General features: G+C 38.2%; 1 protein-coding gene across 1 annotated transcript in view; it reads right to left on the bottom strand.

Annotated features, from left to right (window-relative positions):
* slit3 (slit homolog 3 (Drosophila)) overlaps nucleotides 1-12,607 on the bottom strand; it is a 220,699-nt gene that overhangs the window by 200,767 nt on the left and 7,325 nt on the right. The window contains exon 4 of the mRNA XM_077578263.1: nucleotides 8,926-8,997. Coding sequence (XP_077434389.1) covers nucleotides 8,926-8,997 — 72 coding nt within the window. The remainder of the gene's footprint in view (nucleotides 1-8,925; nucleotides 8,998-12,607) is intronic.

Genomic DNA, 12,607 nt, shown 5'->3' with positions numbered 1-12,607 from the left:
AAAGTTGGTTCAAATTGTATTGAGGGAAGCTCTTGGGTAAAAAATAAACCAGTTTTGGTCAAAAATTGGTCTGATCAATTTGGCCCACTGTTTTAAAGTGTTTTGTACAAAATAACACAAGAAATAAAAGAACAAAGAAATTGATTTGTTTGGTTAAAAAACAATCCAAAGTCTTTTCTTTTTTTCTTTTTTTTTAACCAAAATATGGTTATTTTTGACCTAGTAGTATAGAAATAGTGATATTGATAGTGAATATTCGTCCATGTTTGCAATAGCTTTATTGTTCATTTCCTTTCTGCAAGTATTTGTCTATTATTGTACTTATTTGCTTCTAAATAAAAAAAAATGCTCAGTAACTAAATCAAAGCATTTTTTAAATATGTATTTGATATTTGATATTTGTATTAATCTATGTATTATCTCTTATCTTACCATATTTTTCTTTTTTTGATAAATAATTTGTTTGTAATTAATCCGTGTATTTGTACAATTTTTTATGAGTTTCTTGTCCTATTTTCTGATTATTATTATTTTTATATGTGCTTGGTGACACTTTTTTGAGTTTGTTGTCCTATTTTGTGATTATTATTATTTTTTTAATGTGCTTGCTGACACTTTTTTGAGTTTCTTGTCCTATTTTCTGATGATTATTTTTTTTTAAATGTGCTTGCTGATACTTTTTTGATTTTCTTGTCCTATTTTCTGATTATTATTATTATTTTTAATGTGCTTGCTGACATTTTTTTGAGTTTCTTGTCCTATTTTCTGATGATTATTATTATTTTTTTAAATGTGCTTGCCGACAGTGCTGCTCATGTTCCTGACGAATTGTCCAATCTTGTATCATTTCCTTCTAAATTCTGATGAAATTGTCGAAAGATGAGCTCGCATGCAGGAGCTGCCAGGTCATATTTAATCAGCCTGGAGGAGGCAGGCCAGATCATTAGCCTGTTGCGCAACATTGTATCAAACCTTTTCTGTTGTGTTCTTTCCGCTCGTCTGCGTCTCAATTTCTTCCCTTCCTAAGCGGTCCCTCCGCATTTATCTTCCCTCGCTCGCTTTTCCAAGCAGCGGCGTCTGCTTTTGATTAGCCTCCTCGTGTCAACCGAAATAGTGATTAAACAAACGCTCTGCGAGTGCGCATGGCCTCGTCTCAAGTTCGTGTTTACACGCGCATACCAACTAAACATGTACTGTATGTATGCACGTATATTAGGATACGTGTTGAAATGACAAGAGCTGTGCAAACATAAGCAAATATGCACACCAGACACAAATTATGTACGCGGATGGAGCAACTAAAAACACACTCACTCGCTGGTAAACGGATTCATTCGAACCTCAGTGACTTCTTATTACAAAGAAGAAAAAAAAACGTTTTCCACCTCCAACCCCACTCACCTATATTTGTGCGCTTAAATCACAACCACATGCAGCCTGTGCGCGATTCCACAGCAAACCTAAAAATTCTTTGACATTGGAAAGGAAAAAGACCCCCGTAAGACCTCGCTTGACAGGAGACAAGCTGGCTTGTTTTCGTCACACGTACGTCCCGTGCGGAAAGCTGACAAATCGAGACACGCAAACTTTAGGCTCCGAGCTACTTTGGAACGAACCTGCGATCAACATGGACGGACGCAAGACACGGACGGCTCTTGAGAGGGCACAACAGTGCAGGACGAAGGACAACGTTGTGCCCCGTCAATGTGGGAACAGCAGAAGATGCTCGCAATCGGGGCGCGCAAACAAGCCGCCGGCCGGCCAAGAGATGAGATTCTCCTTTTGGCTCGTGCTCCGCCACTTTACCAAATTTCATTAGAATCCGCCTGGCACCGTCTCGTTGAGGCAACATGGCCAAGTCTGAGCTCAAATGGACCTCGAGAAACTCTTAGCCATGCAAACATACACACACGATTCAGTCAAAATCAATACAAGGTGAAAATTGTCAATTTCACCTAAAAAAAATTTCAATTAATAACCCACCGAGCAACCCTTTCTTCAGGGGTTGTTTTGTGGTTTATTCAATTGACCCAACGTTTTGGGTTAATTGAATAATCCGAATGAACTGGGTCAAAAAAAAAGAGCTGACTGACTGAGTTATTTAACCCAAAAAGTTAAACAAAAGGATTTATTTGACCCCAAAAGCTGGGTCAAATTAAATTAATAACCCACAAACAAACCCAATTTTGGGGGTTATTCAATTAATTGGGTTATTCAATTAAGTTGGGTCAAATTGAATTAATAACCCACAAAGAAACCCAATTTTTGGGGTTGTGCAATTAATTGGGTTATTCTACTAAGTTGGGTCAAATTAAATAAATAACCCACAAACAAACCCAATTTTGGGGGTTATTCAATTAATTGGGTTATTCAATTAAGTTGGGTCAAATTGAATTAATAACCCACAAAGAAACCCAATTTTTGGGGTTGTGCAATTAATTGGGTTATTCTACTAAGTTGGGTCAAATTAAATTAATAACCCACAAAGAAACCCAATTTTGGGGGTTGTTTTATGGGGTCATTCATTTGACCCAAATTTATGGTTAATTGAATAACCCAAAAAGTTGTGTCAGTCCCTTGTTAACCCAATTGAGTTATTTTTGACCCAACTGTTTTTCAAGTGCACGCTGAACTCTGGAATTTAGACTGGCAGCCTACAAGGTTGACATTAATAACCACAAGACATGTCAACTTCAGATTCATTCTATTAAGCAGATTAGAAATCAGCTAGAAATGTTTTATATACACAAATATATCATCTCTTTTCAAATCATGCTTGGGTTCGTATTCACAAGTCACAAAAACAGAGGGAAACATCTGGAAGGAAGTCCATTTCCATTTCTTTCTGTGACTCTTCCAGTCCGTCTTAGTTGCAACTTTCAGTGCCACTCGAAGCTTAGTGGTCAATTCCTGTTTGATTTTCACGCGTCGTCTCGGTGCCAATGATTTGTTTGTTGCGAGCGGCGAGCGCGGCGTGAAAAACAAACGCAAGAGGCAACAAAAAAAAACAGTCGCACAATAGCGACGCAAACTTCCAAAAGCTTCCTGTTGTCTTTGCGTGGGTGCGCGTGGACATAAAAAGAGGGTTAAAGAAAGCAAATGTGAAATCGAGGGGGGGGGGGGGGGTGTATTCCCGCTCACCAATCGCTACGCAGGATCCGTACCTCGCGGCCAATCATGTGACGCGCAGTTGACACGCACTTCCTGTAACACGAACCGCTGCATTCCAGCAGGTAAACTGCAGCCGTGGACAATCAGGCCAGATGAAAGGCGGCCTCATCGGCTTTCCTCATTAAGTTCATTAGGAGGAAAAGTCATCTCAGGTGACCCTGACCTGCTTCCCTCGCGCTCTCGTTCTTCTCGCCGCTTGACTCTTCCTTCTTCCAAAGCTAAATCCGTGTTTACAGTAAACGGAGGTTCCCCAATCTTCACATCTGGAGGCACAACTGACATCCGGCCAGCGCCTTGCGCAGAATAATTGCTGGAAGGCACACTCGAATAACAGTTGGGTCAAATTAATCCAAATTGGGCCAACCCAAGTTTAATTATTCGACCCAAAAAGCAACCCATTTTTGGGGGGCTGTTTTGTGTGTTATTCAACTGACAACTTTTTTTGGGATTGAATAACCCAAATGAACTGGACCAAAAAAGAACTGTCTGAGTTATTTAACCCAAAAAGTAAAAAAAAAAAAAAAAAAAAAAAAGATTTATTTGACCCCAAAAGTTTGGGTCAAATTAAATTAACAACCCACAAAGAAAACCCTTTTTTTTTTTTGACCCAACTTTTTCTTCAATTGGGTTATTCAATTTAACCAAAAAGTTTGGTCAAAAAAATACCCCCACAAAACAAACCCAAAATTTGGGTTTCTTTGTGAGTTATTAATTTTATTTATTTCTTTTATAATTAATTGAATTAATAATTTAATTTAATCAAATGAATACCCCACAAAAAAAAACTCAAAAATTGGGTGTCTTTATGGGTTACTGGGTAATTTGACCCAACTGGGTCAAAAATGAACTGACCCAACTTTTTGATTTATTTAACCCCAAAATTTGGGTCAAATTAAATGAATAACCCCCAAAGCAACCTATTATTGGGGTTGTTATTCATTTGGTCTAAATTTTGGGGTAAATTGAATAACCCAAAAAGTTGAGTCAGTCCCTTTTTGACCAAATTTTTTATTTGTTTTTTTACCCAACAGTTTTTAGAGCGCACATTAAGCTTTGGTCTTTAGACCGGCAAGGTTGCCATTAATAACCGCATGACTCTTAATTTATAGCATGTAATAATATCAGTCAAGATTTGGGTCGGCTATTTCCTGATATTTGTGAAGCACGGAACCTCTAGCTCAACATTTTTCTCCCATTGGAGCCTCCATAACATCCAGGAATTCATAGTACACGAGTGTGTCGCAATAACTGGTTGCAAATGTTGGGTGAAATCCGCACAGTCGAAATAAACCGCAGCCCACCATTCATCTTTATCACCATTTCCATCTTCGCTTGGCCCCCCCCGCCGAGCACCTCGTGGGGTATGTGATCCCCTCGCCATCCATCAACACGCCATCACCCATTGCCCCCACCCCGATTTTAAAGATGACCCCCCCCCCCCCCCACACACACACACACACACACACACACGCACCAATCCTCCCCATCAATCATCACCACGGTAAATCGGAGACCGCTAACTTGTTGGCTTCTTTCTATCGATGCCCCAATGTTTGACTCCGGCCTGATATCTTGAGAGCAAAGTCACAATTTGGACTCCCTGCGTCCCTCCCCGCCGTCGCCAAACCTCAGACCGCAAGGGCTTCAACAGGAGTATTGAGAGGTAAATCCCATCACGCCGCCGTGGTTTTGACATACAAAGCAGAAGGCCGCCGGCGCGCCGCCTTTTTCATCTCCACCTTCCACAATCCTTGCTGGGCTTCTTCTGCTCCACCTTCCAAACCTTCCGCAAGTCCAACAATGTTTCCTCTTTCAAAGTCAACCAGCGCGGTTTGCGGTTTCAAGTCGAGCGCTTGCAATTCGCATGCCGGCGTCTTCATTACATAACAATCACGGATCTGGCTTATTTGGACTTTGAGCCAAACGTGCTTATTAATGAGCTCGTCAGACCACCAGACTGTCCAACGTGACGCACTTGGCTTCTATATTTTGGTAATGCTTTACTTATTACATCCATTACATCCATTCAGCTACATTTTATTACTTTTGCTCGACTTGTTTTGCCAAATAGTGATCTCACACGTCACATGACCGTTTAACCAATCCAGCGTTCCCACTAGCGACTGCATTCAACCAATCAGGTGGAGCCTGGCAGTCACATGACCACACATCATCTCCACAGCCAGAAACATAACAAGCAAAGTTCTAATGATATAAAACACGACAGAAACAACAAATAAAAAAATGTCGTGTTCACATTTCAGCCTACAACAACTCCACTTTGAACTTGAGAAAATACGTCGTGCTTGTGTCATCTCTGCCTGGTGTAAACAAATCTAATTGAAGACCAGTTTTTATGGCAGAATTTGCCTTAGTTTGCAATTTTTTAATATTAATAATTGTGACATCTTTTTAAAATTAATATTCAATTTGTCTTTTTTTTATTCAAGTTATGTTGATTCTTACTTTGATAAAAAACACAAAAACGAATTAATTACTAAAAGAGATATGTTTTTTTTCCAGGGCTGATACCGATTATTACTAGTCAAGGAGACCGTTAACCGATATTTGGAGCTGATATTTAATTTCAGTAAAAGGAAAAAAATAATGCTGTAAAAAATGTTTTTTTATATAAATTCTAATACTTTGTTGGAATTCTTTTAGGCATATGTTTATTGAACAACTTTTCCGATTTGCAAAATGTAGATTTTTTATTTTAAAATTCTAACAAACACTTCAAGGAACTCCCAAGGTCATACGTATGTCTTCAAAACTAAATGAAAACTTAAGCAAGTAAATGTGATCGCTCCCTATAGATTTCTACAATATATTTTTTTCCAAAATCACAAAATAACTAAAATGTTAAACTTTCAGGTATCTTTGTTTTACTTTCAAACAAACAAACAAAAAAAGATGCAGAGACTTTCTAGGGAAAATCTAAATAAATTGTTTCTTGGGGTCAACACAGCTTTATATGGATTTATTATCAGCCATCTTTTTTTTTTTTTTTTAAAGGCTGATACGGATATTCGTCAAAATACTAAATACGGGTGGCGATAATCGGTCTATCCCTAATTACTAATAATTACTCAGTACTTTAGTAGTTTGCTTTTTAACTGAATTTACTTTAATAATTATTATTATTATTTTAATAATTATTTGGAAGACTGGAGTCACATTATTCTATTTGCAAATATGACATTTATAAAGAACGTGTAGAGTGTTATTTTCTTATCAACAATTTTTTGTTGGTGTTTAATGCGGCCCTGGAATGGAAAAATAGCGTTTCCATTCATTTGAATAGGAAAAGGCGATTGGAGATGCCAATTATTACTTTCAGGTATTTGGCCATTGGTTCCACAGAAAAACGCGAATAGGTGGGAGTTCACTTTCATCATCTGGGATTGCGAAAGAGGTTTTGGCACCGTGCTGGTCCTCAGGCCCGAATAACAGCTCGTAAAAGACCATTCCAACGCAACGCTTGTGCCGTAGTAGCAGATTTCTGGCTCAAAGACAAAAAACAACATCGGCCGGATAAAAGGCTCGGTCAAATGGCAGCAAAAGACGGGGAAAAAGCAGAGAAAAAGAAAATAAAGGGCAGTAGAAGCAGTCCAGACACTGTAATTTACTTTGTGCTGATGGCAACGTCGGGATATAAAGAACGGGAAATTTATAATGTTAAGTTTGGATGTGCGCTCGCTCGCTCGCTTTTCACCTTTTCCACTCCTGTAGCCGTCCGTGTTTGACCAGTGACAAATGGAAGCCTTTCCACTTCAATTAAGGCTTCCCGGGCTAACGCTAAGCCAGGCGGCGCGGCAAAAATCACACGGCCACTCATGAAGAACAAGAAAGGCCCAAAAGTCAACACGGCCGGCGCACGCCAGCGCCAGCGCCTGTTTGTGCGGAAGCCGCAGTTGACGTAAATGACAGTTTCCCGCCCGCCGGACCGCTCAGGTTGGTTGGCCGCCCCGGGCCATACATCACACCTCGCCGCAAATCTGCCGCGCCGAGGCCAGAGTTTGCGTCTTTCTGGGGCCTTCGTGTGCACACCGGGGATGACTTGGATGAGACGGGCATAAATCTTGGAATGAGAGCAGCACTTCCATGTATTTGAATTTACTGCTTTGTGAGCAGCTCGGCGCTATAAATACATGAGGTGAATTAGCATTTTCGGAATAAAAGTCGTCTAAAGGAGATTTATGGTGCTTTGTTTGGGTTGAGCTCAAAATGAAAGTCCACCTTCACGTCTGCATATTTGGAGCAAAGAACTGCAGTTACCGGCTTTCCCTGAAAGTCGGAATATGACTGGAATAGTTGATATGAGTTAAATATAGAATGGTGGAGAATTACTTAAATTGATCACATGAAATTCGACTCTGTGAGCGATTGAGGCAAACTGTTGTGCACTACTGGCTGTGGCCTGCAGAGGTGCTGCTGAGTAAGTCTCATCTTGTTTGTGCTCTGACCAAGACCGACTTGTTGACTATGCAAGTATGTGAGAAATGTGAATATGGGAGAAAAAAATATCCACACGAAAAACGTTCAAAAAAATATATTCAAAAATTTTTTTTAAAAGATTTTTATATTTTAAAAATTTAAAAAATATATATATATTGTAATTCTATTCTTTAGAAAGTATCTGAAAATACATTTTAAATATTTGAAAATGTATGTAAAAATATACAAAAATATTTTTCATCAAAAAATTAATAATTAAAATAATTAAATTTACAATATGTATACAAATATTTATTTTAAAATAAAAAATGATTAAAAAAGACAATAGTTTGAAAATATATTTTTAGTTTTTTTACTGTGAAAAATAATCTCCCAAAAGATTTTTACTAGAATAATGTTTAATAATATATATAATATTTAAAAAATATACAGTATCTTGAAAAATCGATCTTAAAAAAAAAGGCGTTTCAAATGAATATTTTCAAATAAATCTTAAAAAAAAAGTCATCTCTTATAAAAAAATTTTTTTTACAGCTAACAGCCAAAAAAAGTACATCAATTGGGGTGGAGGATGTGCAGGAAAACATGAAAATATATATATTTTTAAACTTAAATTAGAAAATGACTTCCCCTTACCCCTAACAACCTTTGTGCCGTTCGCTTGTTCCATCCTGAACATTACAGCTTTTGCGTTTTCAATCCAAATTGGCTTTTCTGCTGGAAATCCACAAACGTGTCACAGCTGCAGCGGTTACTCCAGATTTATTTTCATGACGTAACGACCAACTGTCAAGTGGAAGTTGTCGTGCGTAATAAAAAATATCTTGTCTCCTGGCGACCTTTCAAAGCGAACAACCGAGGTGAGAAGTTCATCATCCCAGTGGCGGTATTTCCTTTCCCCACCGCTCCCAACACGCATACATGGACCGTAGATCACCAAATACAAACGTACGCACGCAAATGAATGTCATCGAAAATGATTGCAGACACACAATATAAAGCAACACTAAAAAAATGCAAGCATCTCTCATGTTTGCCTCAACCTTCATCAAGGGTGGAGGCTAAAACAAATCGAATTCCTCAGTGGAATGAAAGATGGACGGAGAGCAGAGGGGAGGAAGTGAACCTTTGGGATGAAACGCAGGGAGAACATGTCGCAGTCTGACCCCAGCGTACACTCCCATCACTTCGCATTCTCCAAGCAAACAGAAAAGGCATTCCATGACGTGACCCGAACGTTCGAACCGGCGGAGAAGCCGGCGAGGTCGGCGGCGGCGTTTCAACGGGCGTACTTACAGTCGGCCCAGTTTGGGGTTGGACTGGAAGAGAAGTTCCGGGAGCAGCGCCAGTCGGTTCCTGTTTAGTCGGCTGTGGAGAGAAACGCAACAAGATGGAATCATCAAGAAGTGATTTCAGTAGAGACAAGTTGGTTATATTTATACCTCTCAATAGTCAGGTTTCCATCCAATTGCTTCAAAAAATTTTAAGCGAATTTACTGAAAATGCGCAAAACGGACGTGCGTCTTCTGCCATTTTCCATCTGTTCTTCTTTTGCGAATATTGAGAGGGGACTCCGCCGCTGTAGGGGGCGCTATACACCATAGAGATGCGATCCACCATTAATTTAAAAGAAGAAGAAAAAGACCAGGAAGTGACTGCGCCGTGCGATGACATCACACGAGTTTTATTTTGTAATTCTTTGATAAACCGTAGCGTTTCTTTGCCGTTTTCCATCTAAAATTGCATTAATGTTCGCTTTTTCAACTAATTCCAAAAAGATATTTGTTACTTCGTCCTTTATCGTCCGTCATTGCTTTGTGACTACAAACGTACGTGTGATGCAATAGCCGGTCAAAACGTGCGACGTGCATCCTACATACACAAAATGAGCATTTTCCTTTGATGAGGTGATTGAAGCAAAAAATAAAAATAATCATTCTTAAGTGTGCCCTTGCAAACTGTCAAGTGAATCATGCAACGGTTTTGACAGCATAAAAAAATACGAGAACAGAGCGCTTCTATTTATTATTGATATTTATATAAATTTTGGGGTTTTAAATGTTGGAATTATATTTCTTAAATCCGTTTAAATTTTCCTTTTATTTTGTATTTTGTCAATTTTAATTCTCTACACAGAGATACACATCAGATGAATGTTTCCCCAAAATTGATCACGGCTCATATTTGATATTTGAAAAGAAAAAAGTTTAACATCCCAGGATGGTGAATCCTGTCGCGTTGTGTTCAAAGTGCAACCGTGTCAACATGAAAGGCCAGCATTGTTTACAAACAGCAGCTTCTCCTTGTCAACGAGGAGACGGACAACGAGCGTTATCTCGGCACCAAAGCGGTTGTCAGAGGCGCGAGGATGCCAAAGGCCACAAGGTCGCAAAGTAGACTCCGGGCTAGAGAAGACACAGACAGCGACCTTTGAACCTGGGTCAACCTGATAACAAGAGCCCCACACTGGATAATCGAGGTTTGGGAACTTTTCCGATCCAGGGTAGAACATTTTCCAGTCCCCTCCCCACAATGTGGAAGTACTCGCAGCGTGTTACAACTTTATTAGGCACAACCCGGACTTTGTCGGCCGCCGACTCTGATGTGCGTGATTTATGTTATGTTCACGTGCGGACAAAGATGGATGTGCTCGCCCGCGGTGAAGACAAGATAGTATTTTTTCCCCCCACCCCACTGCGGCCATAAATCAACCGTCCTCGCCACGACGGGCACCTTTCACCCCTGCCAGGCGTCACATTAGAGGTATTTTGATCACCGTTTGCAGGAGATTCCAGGATCGTCACATAATAAGCCGCGACCAATTCTTGCTGCTGTATTAGCAGAATTTCTTGAATTTGTAAGTTGAATTGGAGGTCATTTGTATGGAGGACCAAACCTGCCCAAATTTAAAATAAATAAATGACTAAATATTTTTTTTTTTTAATGATTAAATAAATAAAAACAACAAATTATATATATATATATATATATAAGTAAAATATAAATAAAAAAACGAGATTAAAAAAATTAAAATAAATGTCGAAAATAAGTACAAAAATAAATATATAAATAGAACTATATATCAATAGATAAATAAAAACATTCCATAAGTTTGAATGCTTCGAGTCAACCGCTTTACTCCCGTTGGCCCCTTCCTTCCATGAACTCCGACCCTGGCCTGACCCAGAACATTCGGGGAGCCTTTTAAAGTGAGACTCACCTCCGGATCCCCCACATAAACACTATCGCGATGTGCCATCTCCACCCAAGTACACGTTTTGCTACCACTCCCAACAACATTTTTCCCCTCCTCCTCACATGTGTAGATTACATCTTGCCTTTGTCATTTCCTCATCGGTCCATGGTCCGAGCTGGTGGTTTTAGGTGTGCGCAAGGCAGAAGTGAACGCTCGCAACAAGCCGCATGACTTAATCGTCAACTAACCAACTGCAGCAGGGAAGTTATTTTTAAACTGGCTATGACTCAGAGTCAAATTTTAAACACAAGCCTGGGCAATGGGGTCAATGAGCTAAGCTAACCAATTAGCCCATTACATGTGTTTTTAGAACACTGCTGAAAAAGGAGACGGCCGCAATTAGTTATTTTTCCAAGGCAGCAAGTAGTTTTCTTAAAAAATAAGGTCACTGAGGTAGAGAAAATGGAAAGTCTTGATGGATCAAAGTGGATTTTGTTATTGCATTTCAGCTTTTTTCAATTGGGCACGCTAGCAGGGTAGTTCCCAAGCGCATGAAGAACCATTTTTAAAGCCTTGGGGCGAGCGTCTGAATCAACGTCGTCCCGTCAATTTATAAACACGTACGTGTGTGAGTGTGTGTACGCCTGACTTGAGTCTCGGTGCGAACGAATGTGCAGATACACACAACACGCACGTAGACCAGGAATTTGTAGAAGTTAAAAAAATAATTAATACGTTACATTTTATTCATAGTGACCTTTACATTTGCACATAATTGTCATATTTGATTGTATTATTAAATTTTAATCAACAAATTGCTTAATAAAAGTAAAATATTAATTGTACTTATATAAAATTGTCATTACTAATACACTGTATTTTATTATTAACAATAAATTAAATCAAATATTAAGTTAAATGAATTTTTTTTTTAAATTAATGCAATGATTATTTGCAATTTTCTGTAACAAAAAAGACTGAATAGATTTATATTTTTTACTTTTTCAGCAAAATACTGTCTACAATATGTATGATAAATATTTGATATTTTAAATATATTTTTTTAAATTAAATTATTAATATTTTAAAATTAATGCAATGATTATTTGCAATTTTCTGTAACAAAAAAGACTGAATAGATTTATATTTTTTATTTTTTCAGCAAAATACTGTCTACAATATGTATGATAAATATTTGATATTTTAAAAAAAAAATTTAATTAAATGATTAATATTTTAAAATTAATGCAATGATTATTTGCAATTTTCTGTAACAAAAAAAGACTGAATGTATTTATATTTTTTACTTTTTCAGCAAAATACTGTCTACAATATGTATGATAAATATTTGATATTTTAAATATATATATTTTTAACTAAATGATTAATATTTTAAAATTAATGCAATAATTATTTGCAATTTTCTGTAACTTTTGCAGCAAAACACGGTCTACATTATGTATGATAAATATCTTATCCTTATTTAGACACCAAACCGTTACTGCCGACTGTAAACATATTTCGCTCCACGCCCCGAACTCTTTCATCCAATCACGAAGCAAACAGCAGCCATGTTAGATTTGTAATTTACGGTCAGCATGATAAGAAAACTGCACTTTATGTCTGCTGCGGCTGCTTTGACTCAAGACAGTTTCTCCAAACGAGAACTAAACACGCAGCAACCAAACCAGCGGAGTCCATAACAACAGCTCACAGGAACAATGCTAATGCTATCTACCACCGCTAACCCGCATTATAAACAGCGCTAACCATTGTTCGTAT

Source organism: Vanacampus margaritifer, chromosome 10, assembly GCF_051991255.1.
Source record: "Vanacampus margaritifer isolate UIUO_Vmar chromosome 10, RoL_Vmar_1.0, whole genome shotgun sequence".
In the NCBI taxonomy this organism is placed as follows: domain Eukaryota; kingdom Metazoa; phylum Chordata; class Actinopteri; order Syngnathiformes; family Syngnathidae; genus Vanacampus; species Vanacampus margaritifer.
The sequence above is the reverse complement of the archived record's forward strand: the minus strand, read 5'-3'. Positions and strand labels throughout refer to the sequence as shown.